The sequence below is a fragment of the Athene noctua genome, chromosome 8 (genome assembly GCF_965140245.1).
Source record: "Athene noctua chromosome 8, bAthNoc1.hap1.1, whole genome shotgun sequence".
Lineage (NCBI taxonomy): Eukaryota > Metazoa > Chordata > Aves > Strigiformes > Strigidae > Athene > Athene noctua.
The window spans coordinates 18883074-18907186 of NC_134044.1; the positions used below are offsets into that span (position 1 = coordinate 18883074).

The window sequence follows — 24113 nt, forward strand, 5'->3', positions numbered from 1 at the left end:
CCGCTCCGGCCAATCATCCTCTGTCACCGCCTCGCCTCCCCGCCTTCTGGCGCAGGACGGACGGCGGGGTTGGCCAATCAGACGGCGCGTCCGCGTGTCCACCGCCACCGCACCCCCCCTCGTTCAAGGGCGGCTGCGCGGCGGTCGTTAAGGCGAACGATCCACCCAGGCTGAGCCTGACGTCGCCGGGGGACGGGAGTCGCCGCAGGACAAACCTTCCTCTGCCGCTCCGCTCCGCCGTTGTGAGGCTGGGCCGCGGGGGGGCGCGGGCCGGGGCCAGCGGCGGCGCGGGCGAGGGGAGGCCTCAGGGGGGTGTAGTCGAGGGGGCGAGAAATCGCCGCAGGCCTGTCAGCCCCCGCCCGCCGCCAGCCCTCCCGGCTCGGTGCCGACCGGGCGAACGCCGCCTGGGCCGTGCCCGCGCTGCTGGAGGTCGGTTGGCGCTTCTCCACACGGTGTGCAGGGCCGGCAGCGAACCGAGCCCTCGGGCTGCTGGAGGGCCGCCCAGCCGAGCCCCAGCCGTGGGTTCGGGTACTCCTGGGGACTTGCTGTGTTCAGACCCAGAGCACCTTTTGCGTGCCAAGGCCGGAGCTCGCAGGGCCAGCATTATGGAGAAAGTTTAAGATAAATAGTTAATTTTCCCTAGAACAAAAGCAGCTTTCTTTGTACTGCAGAAATTTGGCGTTTGTGTAACAAAGTAGATCGTGGGGGAGTCTGGTTCATTAGCGCGTGCCAGAAGCCAGGCTATTCTTTAATATGAGCACGACAAATTAACTCCTCCATTAACAATCTGAGTGCGGTAATACAGAGCATTAATAAATCATGAGAAAAATAAAGGCAGCAGTTGTAATCCAGGCTTAGAACAGGACCAGCAAACAATCAGGGTGCCACCAATATATTCATGGCTCTGCTTGCCTCCAAATCAGCCACTGTACAAATGAGAACATGAACATTAATAAAGATTGCGTTTAATGCATAAAGACAAGGCCACTGCCTGTATAACCAATAAGAGATCTTAATAATAAAAATAGGTAGCATTTATTTCCCTGATGCATGTGATCCATGCTCAGTTCCACATCGTCAGTTTAAAAGTGTATGAACAGATCATTTTGAATCTGGGCAGAGTGCCAGGGGTATGCTATGCTAATATATATCCATCTTTTATTAAGAGTTCTTCCTGGGTTTTAGATAGCATGCAATTACACAGCCTATCTAAGGAAGAGGGACTAAAGATCACTGAGGAAAATAGACTGACAGGGAGAAAAGGTGAGCAAGAAAAAGAGCAGACCTGAAGAAGGCAGGAAAAAAGGGTGGTGTGTGTGGGAAGAGGCTGCCAGGTGGACGTATGGCATGCTGGTTTAGGCATAAGGAGTTCAATCCTGCCTCTGTTCAGGCTCCTCAGAGATGAAAGAGAGCTTTTGCAGTGAGGAACTCTTGCAACATTGAAGGGCTTCTCCAGCAGAGGGCTAGGAGTGTTAGCAGAATTTAGAGTTGGGGTCTTTGTGTTTTCTGACCAAATCTCAGAATTCCCAAATTCACTATGCTGTGCAGGGAAGTACAGGCCTCTCATTTCTGAACTTTGGAAAATCACAAAAGAGCTCATGGCTGAAGTGTGAAGTTCTTGTGGCTGCTCTAGACACGAGCAGCAGTGGAACATGTGACACTGTAACTTAGAGAGTGACAGAAACCCTGGGATCTCTCTCAAAATCCTTTGGCTACATTAACACAAATGACACCCTTGAGCACATCGTTTTTCCAATCTACTTGCAAGAAAGTTGCTGGAAGTCTCACTGTCCCTTGGTGGCACTTTGTACTGAAAACTTCACCTTTGCTTTAACATCTCAGGCAGGGGTGACTGTTTCTGAGCTGCCATTACAGGTGAAAAGATGCCTCCAACCTGCTTTCTGCTTCCCCAGAAGCTGTTCTCTCAAGGTTGCAGATAAATGAGCTGGTGTTTCTGCAGATCAGCGTAACTGGGAGATGGTTTCATAAGCTGAGGCTTCATCCCACCCCACATTTGATGGAAGAGGTTGTCTACAACCACCCAGACACACACATTGCTCCTCGCCTGGCCACAGTGTGAGATGAGTCCAGCGAGCAGCTTAGTCTCTGGATCCTGGGAAATGCAGAGAGCTTGACAGCATCTTCAGCAGAGCGTGGGAGCTCCCATCACCCTGTGCTCTGGAGATGTGTGCTGGATGCTGATCAGAAGCCTGGAGGAGAGAGAATAAATGGGTGAAGCATGGTGAAGGCACACACAGATGAGGAATGAAATTGCATCCAGGTCTGTGTTAGCATTTACACAGCGCAACTTACCCCTAGAGCAACTGGGCATTTGGTCATGTGTAGGTGCACCTGCTCCTGCTCTAACGTGGCCATGGTGCCATTGATTTTATTTTGCTTTAAGTTGTTAGGAAGTAAAATTATTACAGACACTTTAGGAACCAGATCCTAATCCTGGTGGTTAAATCTAGCCTAGCATATGATTTCTGAATAGAATGTGTATTATGTGGGTTATTGGTAAGGTCCTATGTTGTCCTTACGTGCCACTTTTCACAAGAGTTTTTGATTTAATCCACCTTAGTTATGAAAGGTAAGGAAAACGATAAGAAACATAAAAGTATCCACTTTCACTGTCGACCCTCTCCTTGGTGATGCCAGGTGGTAATTTTCTTGCCAATGACATTCAGAACTGGGACTTTAGGACAGGAAGAACCAGCTCCAGAATTATGTCCCAGGGCATCAGGGGGTGCACACCTACAAGGGGTGAAGCTGGTGCTGCTGGCCTGGCATGCAGGAGGCAGATGCAGGCAGGATGAGCAGCTGGAGAACCAGATACTGAACTGGTTGTGATAGAAGCTGCAGGAGAGAGGGGTGTCACTCTGTGCTGTTAATCACACCCTTCCTGGTCTCTGTCCCTTACAGGTGACTTTTCAGTCTCATGTCTTGGCTTCTGACTGAGAGAAACCATGTTCTCAAAGTCTTCTCTGGGGCTCTGGTGACCCCATTGCTTGGGAGATTATTCTGAATTTATGGTTTATTTTCTCAAGCAATGCAGGGGAATAAGGTGAATTATCTGCTGCCTAAAAGTGACCTGGACTGCACAATCACAAGGGGAAGAGATGGGGTGAGTCAAGAGATAATGCCAACATTAAAAGATAAAATGGATTAACATCCTGCACGCAGAAAGCTGCGTGGGTGGAGCAAGAGGTTGCAATAGCTATTTAAAAGGGGATGAGACAGCTGGGCATCTACATATTTTTCTCTTAAAAAAAAAAGAAATCCATCCCAAAAACTGAGCTTAGCTAACGCTGTCCTCCAAAGTCCATGTCAGCCATCCAGGCTGGCTTTCAGCAGTCAGGAGGTGTCAGAACAGCCTGACTAAAAGACCCTCCTGGCTGACATACACAGGGCTAACAGCTGATTTTTACCTGCAGGCTCCAGCCAGAGGTTGCAAAAATGATCCATGGCAAATAGCTCACGATCATACATTTCTATCTCTATTTCAGCCTGAGATTTCAGCTTTAACAAGTCGAGACAAATGAGGCCACGCACTGCTTACCCAAGGCAACTGTTCCAGTGTGTCTGCAGGGGACACGAACCATGGTGGAGGGGCTGTTTAGGATGTGATTGAAGAGGTAACTCTCCCTCCCTGTGCAGATGAGATCTAAGTGTGGCTTAAGTAAATTACTGAATGGCTTGTTATAGCCCTGGCTGAGCTCCCTTCCTGTGCAGGGCCTGGTTTTTTACATTCATTTTGCTGTGAAGTCCAGTGTCACAACAGTGTCACAACAGCATCCCAACACCTGCATGTCTGCGCTTGTCTGACACCCCTTCTCTGGAAGATGGGACCCTAGGGACTGGCTGCAGATGGATCTGAGGCACAGGCTAAGCCCCATCAGTTTTCCTAATAGTTTCTGATAGTTCATTCCCTGAAAGCTCCCCCCTCCTGACAGTGCCTGTCCACAGTTTGATCTTCAGGGACTAGCTGACTGAAAGCCAGAAGCACTTTGCTCTTGGCTAAAGGATTTTTAAGAGAAACATGCTTTATTCACAGCGTGGCACAGGTGAGCATATAGACCTTGGAGAGGGTAACAACCTTAAAAGGCCTTGTTTCCACCACGGTTCTTCTACCTCCTCGGGATTCTTTTGGCTCCTGATCTGTGTCCTGGAGAGGATCTCAATCCCTCTAGCTCCTTCTCTGCTCCTGCACATCACAGACTGAGCTCTGCCCTTTGGTTGGGCCATTTTTCTATAAAGTTTAAAATCACTTCAAGCACCTTGTGATCTTTCACCCCATCTCTTGGCATTTTTCCATTTGCACCCCAGCAGGACTGGCCCTAGGGGCTTGGCTGGTAGCCTCGCGCAACTGTTGGATGTAAAAATGGCCCCACTTCAGCTTCTTGGGCTGAAGTTCTTGCCATAAACCGGGAGATTTAATCTTCTCTGAAGGCTGTGGCATATGCAAGGACCCCAAATTGGAATGGGACCCGTACATGTAAAAGAGACCCGTGCTGCCATGCTGTCAGAACAAAGAGCACGCTACAGTGTGGCCTTACAATGGTGGCCCAGTGCATGGGCCACTTCGGAGTGTGTAAACCCCGCGACGCTGCCACGGCACCTCACATCCCCAAAAGAGAGTGAGGCAGAAACTTCATTTGCTTGTAATTAAACAGCTGCTCGGGCCGCGGTGGAGCCGGAGGGGCGGCATTTGCTGAGGGGGCTGCGGGGCCGCAGCAAGGCGGGAGCCAGCACAGCCGGGCTGCCGTCCCCTGCTCCGGGGGGCGTCCGGGGTCCGGCCGCCGCCGGGGGACGACGGGACTCGGGGCTGGGGCCCGGCCGCCGCCCGGGGGCGGAACGCTCCGTGCGCGGCCGCGCGTTCCGGGGGAAGGAGCCGCGCGCGGGACACCGGCGCCGCCATCATGGCGGCCTGAGGCGCGGCGGGCACGGCGCCGGGAGCCGCAGGGCGGGAGGCCTGGCGGAGAGGCCGGGAGCGGAGAGGTAACGCCGGGGGAGGGAGGTGTCGCCCGCCCGCCCGCCCGTCCCTCCCTCCGCGCACCGACCCTTTCCCCTTCCCCGCTCCGCGGCCGTCCCGGCGCTGCCGGGCGTGCGGCTCCCCCGAGCCCTGAGAGAGGCGAGCAGGGGGCCGGGGCGGTGGCGAGGGGCCAGAGGGCCCCGCGGCGGGACCCCGGGTAAATCGCCCACTGCGGCGGGGCTCGGCGGGGCCCCAGGGCGCTGCCGGGGGTCTGGGGGGCCTGGCTGCCTCCGTGCCCGCCTCCCTGCTGGGGGCTCTGCGTGCCGCTTCCTGCCGCGACCCCCTTCAGGGAGCTCGGGGGGGCTGCAGCAAGGCCGGCCTGGAGGGACCAGCCCGGTTCGTCCCCTGTATGGGCTGCTGCAGCCTTCGGGCAAGCTCCCTTAAAGTGTCTCCATTTGTATTTCAGTCACTTCTCACCAGCGTAAGTCGCTTGAGGTCGTCCCGGTGACACGGCTGCGCGGACAGGTTGCAGTAGCGATGCTTGTTGTCTGAACCTTAACTTGGAAAGGGGCAGAGAATTGGCATTTTAGCATTCCTTTCCTAGCAAGGCATGGATAAAGCCAACCAGTCTTTTGTAACCCCATGCACCAGCGTGTGTTTCCATTACCTGTGAGGGAGGAAAATAACTCGGGAACTGTGAAATCTGGATTTCATTCCCAGCTCAGTCACTTCATGCGCCCTCCTGAGAAAATTGCCTGTCCTTGTGTGGGTTTCCTTATCTGTGAGCGTGGAGAGCGGTGCTGATGTGCCCTCGGGTGTATCAGGAAGCCACATTGAGTGTTACTGTATTGCAGGGATTTCTCGGTTGAAACTGAAGTACTATTCAGTCAGGCTGTGCCTCTGATTGAAAAGAACCCCAAAGAGTTCTCTACACTGAGAACCGCGGAATCTTTGTGCAGAGAGTGCAAAAGATTACCCACTCAGGTCGGGACCATTTATACCTGCAGGTGCAACTGAATGGAGTAAAGTGTGTTTTTAGAAGTTGACTAGTAAAGGAAGCTGGCAGCGTTGCCTTCACAAGTCTTAATTTGGTTAGGCATGGTAAAACAGTGCAAACACCTGTGTGACTGTACTACCCCCACAAGGGCGGATGTGGTCCCGGTGGTCAGGCAGAACGAGACAGGTTCTCTGATGTTTGGTTTTCTTCACCCCGGAGTAAAGGTTACATGCTACACTTGATAATTATTCAATATAAACATAACACAATGAAACCCTTTATCTGCTAAGTGCTTTGTTTGGTGTCTGAATAATGTTCAGAAATTTTTTCTTAGTTGTTTGTATACAAACAACTTATTTTGTTGAGCTTGTTAATAAATAGTGGTTTACATTTCAAAAGCAACATGTTGGTGCTGGGAGGCAACATGGACACCAGAAATGTCAGGCAGCAGCTGGAGACAAAGACCTCTCTTTACCAGGACTTAAATAGAGCCTTTGTAGAAAGGGTATTTTTACCACTTAAGCTTTCCAGTTAACCCCAAACACTTCAACAGCACAATGTAAAATGGTAAACTACCTACAGGCCACAGTTTTTCTTTGCATTTTAGTCTTAAAAAGCAATAGAAATTATGTACACATGTTTTATCTGTAGCTGATAGCAAAGGCAAAGGTATGATGTGCTGGCCTACAAAGGTGAATCAGTTAATCGTGGAAACTTAATTTAGTTGGTGTTTTAAAGCTGTGTAATGAGGAAGGAGGAAGTCTTAACTGGCCTCTATTAGAGGTAATAATAAACATCTTTGCAGTTGGTATTATTTGGCAGCATCAGTAGAAGGAAAAGTCTGAAACCAGCATGGAATCTAATCTCCTTTCCTACTAGCAGGAGTAGATCCTTTTAGGGAACTGACCAGCCAGCCTGCAGAAATTTTGCTCAGATATTGCATGAATTGTTTTTGCTCCACAGATAAATCAGCAGTCACACCTGCTGTGTTCTTGGCCAGCCCTCTGAATGCTGAAGAAAAACCTGGCTCTGCTGACACTGAAACATTACTATGCTGAGCGTACCTTCCGATCCACTGCCAGACAGAATTCAGCAGAGGAGAAAGGATGTATTAATATCATGTTCTTTTATTGACAGATTGAAAACCTAGAATGGCAGGAGAACAGAAACCGTCGTGCAATCTTCTAGAGCAGTTTATTTTACTAGCCAAAGGTACAAGTGGCTCAGCTCTGACTGCTCTTATAAATCAAGTGCTGGAGGCTCCTGGGGTTTATGTCTTCGGAGAACTATTGGAGTTAAAAAATGTGCAAGAGGTAAGAGATGAGTTTCTATCCTAATGCCTCTTCTGCACTCCCAGTGTAAGGGATCTCCAGAAGGTCCCACAGGTAACCCTTGTGTGAAATTTCTGTGCCAGGAAGGGTCTGGTGCCACTTATTTTGGTTCCGAGATATTTTTGTGTGAGAGATTGACGTTGGTTTTCCCTGTATATATTAGACATTAAAAAATACCTACATAAAGCTTTGCTTCCTTAATGCGATTGCTAATACAGCAAAAACCTGACATCAGCACCATCATGGTTTTAAGAAGGCACCTAGCCAGCCAACAATGAAGAAATCCCTTTCTACTCCTTCACTGTCCTGGAAAGCATAACTTCAGTGTGCTCTAAAAGTCTTTGTGAACAGATGTCTAGTGTATCAGGCCTGGGTAGTAACCAAATCCAAACCATTTCAAACCAAGGTGGAAAGTAAGTTCCAGAGCTTTTATTGAAAATGCCTCCCCAGCACCTCCCTCTACTACAGTGAGGAAATCTAGGTTGAGTATCTCTGCAGCTGGGATAATGTGGCATACAGCGAGTCTGGCCTTCCAAAGGGGCTCTTAGATATGCTGAAAAATGCCTCTATGGTTTTTCAGCATCCAATCCCAAGTATGTTTTTTTCCTGAATCTGTGTTTAGCAAATCATATTAAAAAAAAAAAACCTCCATAAAAATCACTGCTTGGTCCTGCAGTTATTCCAGTGAAGTGTTTGCCTGTAAGAGGAGTGCTATTACTTTCCAATGTACTAGCTTCCTTTGCTTTGAAGTTTTTGTGGCTCTGCAGGTAAGCTGTCTTAGCTTTCCCACTAATAGCAAGGATGCTTAACCAACCAACACCACTGCCTTCTTACTTGTCACATGATGAGAAGAGTTGGCCCTGCAGGATGTCAGCTGAAATTGAGTCACTTTTTTCTGTTACCTCCTAAGGTGCTGCACAAAGCAGTTGACAGTCCAAACTGTAGTTATGTTCTGGTGCACAGAAATGGCTGGATCATCTTGTCTCTGAAACTGCTGAAATTTGCTGCTGCTCATGAGGCCTTAGAGCAGGTCCAGCTCTTTAAGATCGGGACATAATTGCTTTTCTGGGTACTGCTTGTACTATGTAGACTTAAAACGTTCTCTGGAGAAGTTACCTACCAGGGTTGTCTTGCATGTTACCATTTTATATGGAATTTCTTTTGTTTTCTTCCCATCCAGCTTGCTGAAGGGTCTCATGCTGCTTATTTCCAGTTGTTGAGCCTGTTTGCATATGGAACGTACCCAGACTATGTAGGTAAGAGATGGCTTGTTTGCAGAGTACGAGTCTAGGTTGCCCTTTAGAATTGTCAGAGACAGTTCTTTGCTTTCTGTGGTAGCTGGTGTAGTGTGGCTGGGTGAAAGTGTCCAAGAACAGAATTTGCTCAGGACGAGAATTGTTCGTAGGGGGTCTCTGGGTCATATGTGCTTTTGGATTGCTGAAATGTGGAGGAAGGACAAGAGACTATGATGTTTTTACTGGTTTGGATTGCCCTGCAGCACTGGATTGAGTTGGTCTGTAGCAGGATTCATTGATGTTCACAGGCCACTTACCTCTGCGGAGTGCAATTTCAGACATCTGTTTTGAAATTCAGATGACACTGGTTATGGAAGCTGCAGAAAACTTAGACAAAATTGTTCTGCATTATTTATAAAAACCTATATGGTTTATGGGATAACCTTTTATTCTGTGGTGGCATTGCTGAAACAAAATGAAGCATTTCTTAGCTAGAATACAAATCGAAATAATGACTTTTATACAGCTTCAGAAGGACTATGTGTGAATCATCTTAGTATCTGTCGAGATGTGCTTTTATCTCTGGTGCTTATGCTTCCATTCTGCTACAATTTAACACTTCATTTGTGGGTAGCAGCCTAATCCAGACCATTACAGAGTGTGACAGATAATTCTGTCATAGTGCTGGCTGTCACTGTGGTGGATAAGCTATCGAGTTCCTGTAAGAAGTGGCATCCATAAGTGCAAGGACTGGAAATTCCAGTGGCTGTGGAGCAACACGAGCCTCATGAATTCTGTGACTGATGAGAGGATGTGTTTGCTGTGCATGGGTCTTGTGTCCCAGCATGTGACAGTGCAGTTTGTTCTTCCTTTTCCAGTGAAGAAAGAGAAAGGGGGAAAAGTAATCAAAATGTAGAGCTCCAAATGAGGTGGGATAGATGGGAGGACTTGAGTGGCTCTGCAACACTAATTTCCATTAAAGCAGATATTTTAAAGAGTTTCTTTGCTTTGGAAGGCTGCCAGTTTCCCTTCTGTTTTTAAATATTCATGAGGCACATGGATATAATACAATGACAGTAAGGCCATCTAGATTAGTAATTTCTCCTCTCTTCCTCAGCCTGGTACTTTACACTTTCAACCTTAAATTCTGCAGCTCTTCAGAGAAATAAAACCAGCTGTATTTACAACCAGATCAGCAAAGGGGGAAGATTTTATTCTGTCAGCTTGCTAATGAAATAAAAATGACTTGGTGGTAGAAACAAAGCATTGACCAACCGTTTTGGCAGGACACCACTTGTGTAGATGTGAATTATATTCTAATTCCAAAACCAGAATTACTAAAGAAGCATAGAAGAATGGAATTGCCAACTTGTTTTTTAACTTTTCCCCTCTCTCTCTGGGCATGCTAATCTGTCATCATCAGCAGCTCACTTTGCTCACCAGCACCCACAGTAGCTGGAGAAGTTCAGCCTTTCAGGGTTTAGTGTAGTGTAACTAGCCTGAAATTCTGCAGCCTGGATATATAATTCTTGAAGGAAAGTCCCAAATCTTGTCTTTTTAACATCAACAGCAAACAAAGATAACCTGCCTGAATTAACAGTGACTCAGAAAAACAAGCTGAAACACTTGACGATTGTAAGCCTGGCTTCCAGAATGAAGGTAATGTACACCGTGTATGATAGCAGTCTTCTTTTTGTTTGTTTTTGAAAATGGCATAAATTCTGTAGCATTGAAGTTATATCAGCCTGCATAAGTACTCACAAAAAATCCTGCAGCTAGGAAACTACCTGTAATGTACGGTGTTCTCTCATGGTGCATTTGGGACATTCATTCATGGAAGTCCACTGGGTTACATGTGGGAGTGTCTGAACTGCCATGCAAATTGGTCAGGAAGGGTTGGGAAACTTTGCATGGCTTCTTCCATGGCTGGAGATGGAGAATCATTCTTAAAAACACTGACTTTTTGTTCTAGAGAAAACTAAGCAACAGTCTTAATTACTTCTGCAATCCCATTACCTTTTTTCCTCCCAAACGTGCTATGCCAAAGCTTCAGGAGTTACCAGAGTTGTGTCGGAATATTATGTAGCCTAGTAGCAGGCGTTTGTTCTGCTACGATCAGTCACTGCTGTACTTGCAGGCTGAAGTGTAGGGTACAATAAACACTTGAGTCTTGACCTGAGACTCAGCTGTTCGTTCATTTTGTCTCTAGGACTGTTAACTTATTCTTGGACTTGCTGTTTTCAGTGCATTCCCTATTCTGTGTTGCTGAAGGACCTGGATATGAGGAATCTGAGGGAGTTGGAAGATCTGATTATTGAAGCAGTTTATACAGATATTATCCAGGGGAAATTGGATCAACGAAACCAGGTGCTAGAGGTGGACTTTTGTATCGGCAGAGACATTCAGAAGAAGGACATCAGTAACATTGTCAAAACACTCCAGGAATGGTGAGGCAGTCTCTCCACCTTCCTTGTTCCTTGTACATGGCTTGTTCTGTTTTTTTTCTTACTCCTCAAAGTTTCAAGTGCTGGCTCAATTTCACCATGTTCCATTAATCAGGAGTCTTACACTGTAAGTAGGTACTTGGAGGAAGAGTCTATTGGGCATGTTTTCCAAGATCCCATCTAGGATTTAATTTGTGTTATGTATCAAGCCAAACTGTACTAGGTCTTGAGAGTCTGCTCTCCCCTTAGTTCTTACATGGCAGAACCCTAGTGAGGAGTCAAGGCCTCTTCAAACAGATGTGCCAGACTGGGGTCATGGTCTTATGGTGGGAGCTACTCCCCCTTCTGCTGTTACGCTTGATAATGAAAACAGTACAGTCCATTACTTTTCAGCCTTTTTCACTGTGATGAGGACTGCATGGGCAAATTCTAGAGAATCACAGTTCTTTGGGGGAGATGTCTCTTCAAGTCTGAAGTTTCAGATGCCTTTGTTTGTTTTCTCTTTGTCCTGCAAATGCAGGCTGCATGCAACCATACTGGGTCTGTGGTACTATCTTTTTGTACCTTTGCCAGCAGGCTGCTTCTCATCCTTTTGTAGGATTCCTTTCCCACCCAAACAAATTCTTCTGTAGACTGTGGAGCCTGTGGCAGGTTCTGAGCTGACTGGGAATTGCTTCCCAGTTACTATGGTAATGAGTGCATGAAAAGTAATTAAACTGCTGGGCAAATATGCTGTCTTGAGGAGGGGGCAGATTTTTTGCTTCTCTGCTCCAATTTCCCCAATCTCATCATGGTGAGAGGGCTCCAGGACCTTACAGCATTGTTTGGAAAGTAACAGTGAACCACTACCAATTCCCTTTCTGTCCTGTCTGGTTATGAGTTCTGTGTTGGAGGAGTGTTCTTGTCTTTTGAACACTTAACAGGCAGGGGGATTCTGTCAATCTAACTTTTTGGCTTAGTTTTAAAGTTTTACTTACTTTTGAAAAATGTGTTGCATCCCTGTTTAAGCAATAATTCTGATTGCAAAGGAAGTTGAAAGTGCATCGAACCTGCACTTTTTGATGTAACATGGACTGGCTAAAGAATGCTGTGGAATACACTGAATAAGCAGCAAAGATTTTTATTGCTAGCTTTTTGGAATTCTTAAGCATGAAGCGTCGATTTAGTGATCTCCTAAACTTTTAAGTGAGCATGACTTTGCCTGATTGAGCTGCTCCGGAGTGGACTTGCAAACACTGTTTGACATTGTATCTTGCAGGTGTGATGGTTGTGAAGCGGTTCTTTTAGGAATTGAGCAGCAAGTACTTAGAGCCAACCAATACAAAGAGAACCATCACCGAACTCAACAGCAGGTAGAGATGGAGGTGGGTACAGGGTCACTTCAGACCACTTACGGTTTTTGATAAATGTTTCTTTACTGAAGAAAATAATATGGTAACACCTGGATAATGATCATGGCTTCTTTGAAGTAGGCTAGCAATCATGCAAACTGGATGTGGTGGTTTGAGGTAGGAAGAAAACATGTCTGCTTCCGTGTGCTAGTAATACCACAAACATCCACTTTGCCCACTCCAAGCAGGTTGGAACTTTTCTTTATAAATTTTTATAAATTTTGGCTAGGTGGCTACACTAGTTATGCTTTTCTGAATTGATTTGTTAGGAAAAGTGTGCTTTTAACGCAGAGCTTTCGTGCAATCCTCTCCCTTTTTACAAGTCAGGAAGGAAAAAACAGTTCTTTCTGTTTTAAACCTGAAAGTGTAATTAACAAAAATCTCTCGAGTTTCATTGCTTTCGCAAAAAAGTGTCCTCAGCGGCATCCTTTGGGGTCTTTCTCTTGGGGGTCAAGTTGAGCACCCAGACAGGGCTCTGAGCTCTCGTAGCAGCGGTGACCGGGGAGCGCTCCTGCCTCTGCTCCACGGCAGCTAGGCGATAGATGGCAGCAGGGGCACGCGATTGTAGCCCCTGCTGATGTGTATTTACTTGTGAGAACAAATCTTGGCTAATACAGCTGTAAAGGTGAAAATGGTCCTCCCGAGACGCTTGCTCAGGGTTTATTTCTTGCGGAGTGCTGCATCCCTGCAGGTTTACGTTTGCCTTCTGAAGCAGCATATGCTTGGCGGCTTGACTGGCACCCATGGTGCATTTGGTTTGCCTTTGGCCTGGAGTTGGCACACCTGACTCCTAAACTTGTTTTGGCCTGTGTTGTTTTTTTTTTTTTTTTAAGGTTTGCTCATTGTATTTCTGGTGAGCTCTACAGGGTTCCAGGAGACAGAGTATGGTGCCTGGTGCTGTATCTCTCCTTTTCAGCCAGAGTAGCAGAAGCAGTACTGTTGCCTCGCACAAAACCAATTTCTGTTCTTGCTTCTAGCAAATCTCTGTGTCTCAGACAGCTAGCTAGGCCAAATGGCATTTTCCCTTTCTGAGTGCTGCCCTAAGTGTAAGTTTGTTTCTTTCACAGTCAGTCTCCTTTGTCCTTCCTGCTTCTGGCAACATAATGGTAGGATGACTGCCTTCTGTACCAAGTCAGTAGTAGGTCCGTCCAGCCAGCCAGAAAGGTGGTACAATATTGTGCCATTCTCTCTTAAGAGAAGAAAGAAAAAATAAAAAATAAATCTAGTTTTTCCGTATTGGATCCAGACTGGAAATATTTATAACTCCTGGCTCCAAGTGAGGATGAAACATTACCTTTAATAAACCCAAGTGCAGAGCATGTTTCTGATGGGAGAGTTTATTTTATAATCTCCACTCTACTCCAGGGGTTTTTCAATATGTATATAAGCAGAGTTTCTACTGCAAGGGGAGGAAGAAGCAGGTGCTGATTCACTGTCTCTTCTTGGCCAGGTCACAAACATAAAGAAAACATTAAAAGCTACAGCCTCGTCGTCGGCACAGGAGATGGAACAGCAGCTGGTAGAGCGAGAGTGCCCTCCACACACAGAACAAAGGCAGCCCACAAAGAAGATGTCCAAAGTCAAAGGGCTGGTCTCCAGCCGTCACTAGAACATGCCATCTAAATGTCGTTCAGCTAGGAGTGACAACAGGAGGAGCAAAAAAGGGCCTGTGTCTCCTTTTTCAGTGGGTTCTGGGCCAGTCACTTCCAGGCTGGTAAATAAAAGCCCTGTTTGAATACAGCTCCCAGTTAGCAGCACCTGGCTAAGTTACACTGTGCAGCCCCTATTAAATTCCAGGGTGTCCTTGTTCTAGTCCTGTAAAGAGAGACTTCTAAAGAGGGGGACTAACCAAAAGGGGCAGGAAAAAAAAAAATAATCTGTGGACAGTTTTGCTCCCTCCCAGCCAGTCTCATTGCTGCTTAACCTTGAGGAAGCTGCTGTACTAAATCAGATCGTGGGAGAACTTCTGTAGCAAGTGTCTGAGTCCCAGGGTTGAAGTGTGGCTACCAAAGCCAGGCTGGGAGCGAGGAAGCCATCAACACAGATCTTTACATTCCCAAAGGGAGCGCAGAAAGGTTTCTAGGCCAGGAACTGCTTTACATGGAAGTCTTCAGCCTTTCCGCTACCCCTGTCTATTTTAAACTGGGGTGAAATTCACACTACCTCGCTCTGTGAAGATGAGATCCAGTGCTGGGCTGTTTACTTAACTGTCTGTTTACTGCCCTTGCAAAGCCCTTTAATCTCTCGAAGATTTAAAGCACTGTTCTGCATCTCTGAGGCATCAATACAATAAGGAGGAAGTGAGCTGCTCTTTCAAGCCTTCCTTCTTGCAGGTGGTTAGGAGCATACTAGAAACTGTTCCTTCTGAATGTGATGGGACTTCCCAGAGCTGCTTGTGAGTTGTTTCCCCCACTGATACCTTCAAACTGATGCCTTTGCTCTTCCTTGGATGCTAGTGACAGTGGTTGGCATGGGAGAAGAGCCCATTTAGCATCGTGGCAGGCTGGTGGCCCAGGACCCACTGGCAAGGGTTGCAGCAGCATCCCCTTGAAGCAATGGACTTGACTAGTCTTTCTGAATTTTGAACACTTTCAGGTTGTATTTTCCTCACTTTTTTTTGTACATTGTTGTGATTCTAAAGCATTTCAGCCTTTGTTTTGTGTTTTTTATTTGTTACAGACTAACTTCAGGTGATTTGCACCTAGTTTGGCAAGGTGTGGGGTTTTTTTTAAGGGGGAGGATGGGGTTGGCATTGAAACAGCAATTCACAAAAAAGCACATTTTAGAAAAAAATTAAAAATGCTGATTTAATGTCAGAGTCTGGAGTCTTGGTTTTGAGGCTGTTTTAGGCTTGTAGTCCAGCGACGCTTGTTCAATTGAGCAGTTATATGATTCTTGATGTTACGTTATCAGAAGGTCTGACTAATCTCCCTGATGCATCCGGGAGGCAGGGAAGTGCTTTTCCCATTTTGTCAGTGGTTTGTTCAAATTTGTGCCGAAGGATCTGTGGCAAAGCCAGTAGCTGAGCCCAGTGTCCTGAGCCTGAATACCTTTGATGCCTGATTGTGGAAGGTTTGTAGTTGTGCTTTGTATTAGGCCGGTTGATTCCTTCCTCTGGGTCTAGCAGAGTATTGCTTTGTAGTTTGGCCCCTGCATTTCACTTCACTCCGTGCTGTAAAGAGAAGGGCTTTCAGTGAGTGGGCAGGGGAGCTGTTCAAACAGAGGACTGTGACAGTGCTCCAGCCCTGCAGCCAGCTGTCACCTGCACTTACTTGTGTAATGCACGTGCCTTCCTCTTATTGCTACCAGAATTCTTTGCCATCTGTGTCTTTTCAGTCCTCAGCCACAGGACTTGTACTCTTGTGAAAGTAAATTCCTCTCCTTCTTCTGCAGTGCAGGCACACCAGCCTTTAATCTTGAGAGGTGGATCTAAATACCTCCCATCCAGCTTCTGCTGAGTCAAGTCCCTTGGTTTCTGATTCTTTGCCAGCTCGCTCTCCCCCTAGAAATGCTAGCCAAAAAAGTCCAAGGGAAGGATAAGTGAATATGAAGCCTTTCCCTGTATCTCAAGGGAACTGTTTCCCAAACAGCAGCAGTACTTGTTTGTGAACTAACTTCTTCCACTGTTTAGCTGTCAGCTTCTCAGGAGGTGTAGGTAGACTTTGTGTACCCAAGTATAATCAATCGGTGTGATGGAGGTGGACCGAGTCTGTTTCTGGCTTTCCACGTGTGCAGATGCAGTGTACTGGCCATCCAGTTCCTCACTAGATTTGACTAGTTTCTCACTAGATTGAGAAGAGGTTCTGTGGTCCTCCCTAGCTGTTTTCTTTCCTTCCCATTTTTAGTATCAGTCCTGTGAGGAGGCTGGAGAATAGAAATGCCTTTGGAAATCGTTTTAACTTCTCGGCAAGCTGCAGTCTGCTGGGGAAATAGATGTGAATTTGGCATCCTTGGTGTTTAGTCCCTGCCAGTTACAGGAGTCACATTAGTTTGCTGAAGCTTCTTTAGTGTGTTGGAAGTTTTTGAGCTTGTTCTTACGTTTTTGCTGTTCTTAAAGCCTGGCTGGGGGTGAAGATCTTATTTATGCTTCAGTACACATTGCCTTTGATCAGCAAAGAAGCAAGGGAGGAAATAGCACTTTGAATAAAGAGCTGTCCCATGCTTGACGGTGATAGAGGACGGAGAAGGGAATGGATATTGGAGGGAACTGAGCTGTTTGCGTGTTTGGCTTTCCTGGTGTGCCAGCAATGTGCTTGGTGCCGCAAAAGGAGGGGGGTGTCTTTGCAATGAGCCCAGTCGGAGATGAGTCATTAACAAATGACATGCACAGAGTACCTGGGGGAGGCAAACAGCTCTGCAGCAGCTGGTTAATGAATCTGGCTTGAAGGAAAGAGTTAGAAGCTATTCCAGGAATGAAGCAGAAGGCACAGTTGTTAACAGGGAAGGATGCAGGAGGTGCTATGCTGTTTGAGAAGGACAGCAGAAAAAGGCTGCATTGAGTCCCTGTAACTGCAGGGAGGGCAGCAGCTTGGAGTGCAGTTGTGTGAATTGGTGGCTGGTGGGGACTAAATTGTTGGACAGTTTCAAGTGGGGAGTGCCTGGCGAGCCTAATTGTGCTCTGGGAACAAGGAGATGGAAGCAGAAGTGGATTTGATGCAAACTCTCATGTATTGCTTGTGCCTGCTGGAGGCAGCTAACGCTGTTTGTCTGAGCGCTGCTGGACACTGCTCCCTGATGTGGGGACAGCATCCTGCCCTACTTTGTTTTATGGCAGCAATGGGCTGCTCCAGCTGCAGCTCACTTCAAGACTGCAGCAGGACAGAATTTGAGCTATTGAACTTCTGTTTGCCTCCTCCACCCGGAGGGAGACAAAGTAGATGGAGCTGCCTTCCCTCTGCTCTTCAGGGCTTTATTGTCTAGCTTCATGTTCTACAGCTCCACTTGTACTAGTGCTTGTTTAATATGGAATTGAGCACTGAGCTGGAAAATGAAAGAGAGGATCTCAGCTGATTGCAGTGCTGGTAGACTGCCCTAGCCCTAAAGCTGTGCCTCATGCTAACAAATGTCCCTGGCATTCCTGCTGTGACTCAGTTGATACCAGCTAACATCAGGCAATTCTGGAACATGATAAAGCAATGCTGATGTCAATCTTTTTACAGAAAATAAGTTTTTGCTCAAAATCTATTGTTCTTTTACTTCCCTCCTCAACTCCTTAGATAAGTTGAATGCTAGCTTAGTCTTCTGTTGAGAGCAGGAGGGAAAATCAGTGATGCTGACAGACCCTTCTGTGTTCAGATTTGAGACCCATCCTGCAATCAGTCTTGTGAAGACTTCTGGAATCCTGTGGGTGCTTGTGGAGCTGTGCGCAGGCTTGCAGGTCGGTCTCCATAGATTGTGTACAGGAGTAGGACCTGCAGACCTGCTCCCCAGAGTGAAGCTGGGGAAAGTGAAGCTTTTGTTCCCATAGGAGGGAGTGATGGTAAGAGGTGGCCATTTTTCCACCAGTCCTACGAAGTGAATTTTGCTGAACAGCTTTCTGTTCCTGAAAGAGTGGAAAATCGTACAGAACCCAGTAGGTGTTTTTGGTTTTGTTTTTAGTGTTTGCTTCTCCTGTGAGGGGAAAATGCTTTGGTCCATGTGTGCAAGAAGAAAGCTGGGTTTACTCGTTGGAAGGGAGGCAGAAGGAAGAGCGCTATCAACTTTGATAGCTGTATTGGAATGTAACAAGTCACGTGGGGAAAACAGGCTTTTCCTAAACTTTCAGTTCTGCACAGAGGGCATCTAAGCTCTTTAGGGAGGCCTCTGACCTTGAAAACCGTGTAAAGCCCAGCTCCTGCTGGGGTAAAACAGTCACAGCTTGTGCATTCCTAGGTGTGTTGCTGCTGGTGGTTTTGTTACTTCAGTATCTGAGCCTGTTGCAAACTTTGCAATGGAGAGAAACAGCGTTGCTCTTTGTTATTCCGAATAATGGGGAAATGGAGAAATTAAAGAACCTGCCTCACAGGTATATAGACCCAGCTAGCCAGATGTCTGGTACCTACTCCCATACAAAGTTTTCTGTTGTTTTATCCCCTCCAAGTCCTTTATGGCATCTGACCTAATGCAAGGGAACCAAAACCTGAATCTGTCTAGCTTATTTTTGCGTAATCTGAGAGAAAGTAACCCACGGGCATCAAGAAAGGTAAATTAAAGTTTAGAGTGATCTCAGCTCCTACTTGTAACCTCAACCTTGTATTTTTATTATGGAATTTTAACCTGACAGTCTGACTGAATTTCTCAGCAGAGATTTTAGAAGGATGTCATTGTTTCACTCTGCTCTGTGGCAAAGGTCGGTGTCTCTCAGGGCCTGTTGACATTTTGCTGATATTTCATCAAGTTTGGCCCTACCACAGAGCTACCAGAGGTAAGTGATTGAAGCTAGAGAGGTGTACTGTAAAGAGAGTGTGTATTTACCCCCTAGCCTAGGCCGCACCCTCCTTCTTAGTGGCACTGTGGTGGTACCCCCTTTCTGATTAGTGAACCACGTAAGGGATTACTCAGAGCAGCACTTCGCTCACTGTCTCAAAATACACAGGCACACATACTTCTTTTTCCCACAGTGTGTAGACCTCACAAGATGCTCTGATATATTTGCTAAAGGTTGCAAATTGCATGAGTGTGATAGCTGCGACCATGGCTTTTTCTTGTCAAGAAGAAAGGCTGTCCCTGTCTTAGCAAATGAATGTACACACTGGAAATTCTAGGTGGTAATGGTACACCATAAGGTCATTTAACAGTTCTGAAATGTGTATTTTGCTACAGAGCGCAAAAGAATTTGTGCCAATAGTCCTTGCTTGGTGTAATTTTAGTAGAAGATAGGACACTTCCACAGGTCCAGGTCTCCTATAGAGGCTTGTGAACCTCAGTATCATCAGGGCATTTTTCAAATGCTCAGGCAGACGATACCTCTGTGTTTCCAGAAGAGCTGATTGTGGCGGGTAAGTGAAGCCTCGCTCCATCAGAGATTGGCCTTTTTGTGAATATTTTGAGCTTCTCTGACTGCAGGGTTGTATCTTCATAGGTGCGGAGTTTGGAAGTAATGCTGTCTAGCCCTCCAGACTCTTCCTGAAGATGCTGTTTATCTAACCAGCCCTAATGTTTCAGTCACTGTCTCATGATTAGCACAGTCCTAAGGCTGCCTGTGCTGATGCAATAAGTAACATCTTGGTGTTTCATTGTCACCTTCGCAGCTGTTAGAGAGCACCAGTTCCTACAGGATCACCTGCCAGCTGTGATGCTATTCCTTTTACATCATGACTGTGAGATGACACCTCTACTTGCTGGCAGACAAGCCAGGTGGGTAGGCTTTGCTCCTCAGAGCTGTTCTGCGTCTAGGGAGGCGCAGGCTCTTGCCTGTTTTAGCGTAATGGAAATCAAGGACAAAGGACAGTGTTATGAATAGGGGGCAAAGCGCAGAGCTGTGTCTATTCCAGCTCTGCTACAGCTGCAGAAAGAAACCTTGGGCAAATCGGCTCCTCTGCAGCTGCGTTTCCCAGGACAGCCTTTCTCTTGTGTGCTGACTTTGTGACAGAGGTTTGGAAAGTGCTTTGGTATCCTGGCTGGGCAGAGGTTCATTGCTGATGGAATTGAAGAAGATGCATGTGTATGGGAAGGGGGGGACTCTTAAAGCTTTTTAAGCTTTTCCGGAAGTCATCATCCTCCTGTGTACCATACCCTTCTTTTCCCCTGACACAAATAAGGTGGTCCACTATGGGAATATCAGCCTGGAGTATTATGGGTAATATGCCAGGTTAATTATGGAGGGGGCAGGAAAAATAGCCTGTGTCGTTTTCAACAATATCAAAGGGATGCTACCTAATGATTTTCCTATTAGCTCTTTTCCCAGCCTGCCAGAGTCACTGCAGAAGTGTCATTTACAAAGGCAGTTTGCAACTCATTACCCTGGATTTTCACTGTAGTTCTGCTCCAGAGAGCATGGGCTTTTGCTGTGTGCCCCAACCTAATGAATTGCCTGATTCGGTTAGTGCTGCCATCCCTTCTGACAAGGTTAGTCGCTGACTGACAGGAAGGGGCCTGAATTCAATTCCCTTCTTGTTTTCGACTCACGCTTGTGTCAAGCGCAGGCTCCCTCTGGAAGCTGCTCTGTGATCCCTTCCCTTTGTTTTTCTGCATTCTGAGGGAAGCAGCCCATGCTTGGAGAAGTCCTAGAGCAAGTGGCAGGGGCATGTGTGCTGCTGCCCCCGGCAGTCCCTGCTCAATGCCTCAAGTCCCTTTCCAGCTGGAAAATTCCACTGTTCTCCTGCTCTGGGGCTCTGAGATTTTCTTTTTCTTCATTGATTTGGGATTTCCTGTCACCTGAGCTGGGCTTTGTAACCCTTCAGCAATAAATACCTTGGAAAAGTTGCATTAATGGTACCAGGGAAGAACATGCAGTGCAGGCTGGGGGAACCAAACAGACTTCCCACACATTAGAGGGCAACTTTGTCCCTGTTGTGAGAGCTCCAAGGTCTGCTCTGGCCTGTTTGGGCTTTGTAAGGCACTTGTTCAACAGCTCTTGCCCTTTTTCACTGGAGAGCAGTGTGCTTTTTCAGGCTGAGGGCCTATGGCTCATTTCATGGTAGGAATAGCTTCTGGAGAAGGGAAATCAAGGCTGTTCCCATGTCATGTCACAAGTGCTCCCACTTGGAAGCTGAATGTGGCTACTGCTTATTCAGCTGGTAGTGCAGGAAACTTGTAGGTCCTGTGAGTGCTAGTTTGACCTGAGTGTGGACAGAGGAGCCTGGGACTCCTGCCACCCTTGCTCCCAGGTGTGTGTATACACCTCTGCTAAAGGCTGTTCTCTGAGGTGCTGCAGAGATGTCAGATGCCACCCCCCTGAGGCTGCAGATTTCATCCAGGACAGCTCTTGCTGTTCAGTTAATGCTTTTTCCGGGCTGAGATGTGGGAAAGGGGTTTTCCAGTGTGGGCCTTATATCCTTTTACTGGGTGTTGTGAGTATTTGACCTAGCTGGCCCGCAAGGGAGGCAGTGATGTGAGATCAATTTGTTTTTACTGCACGTGATGCCTCCTCCCCTACTAATTAGATTCCTGTGGCCCCTCTGTTTCCTGCTGGCCTCATTTCCTACTGAGTCCCTGTCAGGGAAACCCAGTTGTGGCCTTATCAGGTGCTTGCTGTGCTCTAATGAACCATTTCCATGTCCTGTTCTGGCCTGTCCACCAAACCGAGCAAGGTGCTTGTCAGCACTCTGAAAACTGATCTCTACTCGCAATGCCAGTCTCTGCGTGCCAGACCCACCAGTCTGGCTGTGCCACATGGGTGCTAAGGTTGAGTGGATCTGGAGGTTTTCCCAAGTGCTCTTTCACCCCCAAGTGCTACCTCTTCTGTTGCACATAAGCTCACACCCCAACGTGGGCACGATGTTCCTGTCCTGCAGGTGGGAAACCAGCGTGCTGAGGGACAGGGTGACTTACCCCTGGTCAGAGCGGAAGCAGTAAGGCAAGGAGCCAAGCTGTTATCCCGTCCCTCTGCACAGGGAGCTCTTGCTCTCATCGTTCTCCTTCTGCCAAACTAGTGTCCTTTTGCAATGCAGCTTTGTCCTTTTCCTTGGGCTTGCTCTTTTCCAGGAAGCCCAGTGAAGGAAGGAACCTGTGCTGTGGGGCTGCGCTTTTCCCCTCGGACTACGCTGCAGAGGAGAAACGGGAATCCAGACCATATGCGACCCCAGGCTGGGATCTCTGGGATCTCCCCCAACCTGATCTCAGGTTGCACCTCACTTAGGTGGTCAAATTTTGTGGATTGAATTCCTGAGACTGAGTTCCCTCTGCTCAGTTGAGGAGAGGCCCCCTGTCACCAGGCAGATGCTTTCATTCCAGCTCTGGCTTTGCAGCAAAAAGCCAAAACTGGGCGGGAAATTGGCCCCGTCTTGGTCCAGCCTGGTACTCTGCTGTGGTCACTGCTTCACGCTCAAGGACCAGGACCCTGAGGGGGACCCACAGTACCATCCCCTTTCACCGCTCTTCAGACCTGGTGTGCAAGGTCTGTGCAGGAGGTGATCTCCTTATTGTCCCTTAGGTTTGCTGGGTGACAGCAGACAGTCCCCTCTGATGGACATCTCTTTAGGAGCTCCTGGTACAGTCTCTCCTTCCCTTTAAAGGTGTGTGGAGCCAGTGGGGTGGTTGTATTTGCCTCACAGAGCCCTGACAATGGGTTACCTACAGACACTTCTGGAGGGCTCTAGCTGACCCGAGACAGGGCACAAGCTGCCAGTGCCCCATCCTGCCTCCGTCCTTCCCAGCCTGACCTCCCAGGGTCTTGATTTTCTTCCCCATAGGCAACATCTGACATGGTCCATCAGCTACTGCTCCCCATCCAGCTGGACTCTGTGGGCACTGTGAGGTGGGTACCTGTCTCTGACAGAGGCTTTGATTGTACGAGGCTGCAAACGTCACGTGCGTGCTCCTAACCTGATGATTGAGCTCTCAGGATGAATCCCCTTGTTCTGTAAACCTAATGTTCTCTAATAGTTGGGGAGAGTCTGACTGGAGGTTTCTATGGTTTCCTGGTGGTTGCTAAGGAAAAGGATCTCTCTGCCTCTAGGTCTTGGTGACTTTCTTTTTGCCCTGTCCTAGGCACCAGAGCCCAGCAGAACATAATGCTCGTTGTTTCCCAGCCCACTACAATGGTCAGGGCATAATTTGTGACTCCCGTCACGGCTGGGCTGGGTGCCTGCCACTCTTTTTCTAAGGCGTCTTTGAAGAACGAGACCAAAGAGCCTTCATGCAGGAGTTTGTGTGTTTGCTGCGCTCCCCGCCCCCTCGCTTGCTGTTTCCTTTAGAGCTCCGAGTCATTTTAACGATTTATTTCATGCACTTTACATAGCAAGAAGCTGTAGCAACAGCTGTGTCCGTGAATCCTTACCAGGCAGCCCTCAGTATATTTTAGTCTGTCTGTGTATTGTCCCAGGCACAGTTAAATAAATCTCTGCTGGAGGAAGGGACTTTACAGCTTAGCAGCAAAGGTTGGGCGAATGGGAATATCGACAAGATACTTAGTGAGCTGCTGGATCCTAAATAACAGCGCCTCCGGCATAAAGCTCCGCTCCCACTAGCGCAGCCGGGGGCCGGATCCAGCGCTGTCTCTTTGTTGCTGTCAGCGGGGACCGCGTCTCCCTACGGCGCCCAGTGACAGAGCTATAGCTACAGGATGAGATTTGGACCCAAACCTGCAGACTGGGAAGCGGTTAAAATGCGTCCAGGCCGAATTCTGCTCCTGTCACTCTGCTCTCGATCCGGGTCTAGGCCGTTGAATGTGGTGGGCTCGTTTCCAGCGGTACCGCTCAGGATCTGGGCGATGGGCGGGTTGCCCGAGGCTGTGTGCTTTCGCAGAGAGCTCAGCTGGGTTCTGCCGAGGCTTGCGGCTGCACGCAGCGCCAGGCAGGATTTGGTCCGTCGGAGCATCACAGGATTTGGGCGCAAGTTTACTTTTACGTAGGGGATCAAAGCTGGCCTTTCTCTCGCTCCTGACTTTTCTAAAACATCTGAACAATTTCTTCTTTAACTCTATTAAAATCAATCACTCTTGACATAGAAATTGTGAATTTGATAAATAAAGACAGGTTACAAAATGGCACACGGAATGATTTTTTTTTTTAAAGTTTTTCAACTACTTAGGACAAAAAATGTTACAATGCTTGACTTTTCATTTAGTTACATAAATAATTTTTTATAAATATCTCTTTATAAA

At 47.5% G+C, this 24113-nt stretch overlaps 1 protein-coding gene across 7 annotated transcripts; it reads left to right on the forward strand.

The window, feature by feature from the left end:
- The first annotated feature begins 1760 nt into the window (after positions 1-1760).
- Positions 1761-24113, forward strand: COPS7B (COP9 signalosome subunit 7B). Of its 7 annotated transcripts, XM_074911630.1 has the most exons (9): positions 1761-2281; positions 2923-3124; positions 3507-3635; positions 7107-7282; positions 8481-8556; positions 10106-10194; positions 10780-10982; positions 12238-12343; positions 13821-19586. In XM_074911630.1, the coding sequence occupies exons 4-9, from the start codon at positions 7121-7123 to the stop codon at positions 13977-13979; spliced, it is 795 nt and encodes a 264-aa protein (XP_074767731.1). In that variant the 5' UTR covers positions 1761-2281; positions 2923-3124; positions 3507-3635; positions 7107-7120; the 3' UTR covers positions 13980-19586. The 7 variants fall into 7 exon arrangements, 4 of the variants coding, with proteins under 4 accessions (XP_074767731.1, XP_074767732.1, XP_074767733.1 ...); XM_074911631.1 differs by lacking the exon at positions 2923-3124; XR_012634017.1 differs by lacking the exons at positions 1761-2281; positions 2923-3124; positions 3507-3635; positions 13821-19586 and adding exons at positions 4885-4998; positions 19600-22148; positions 22702-24113.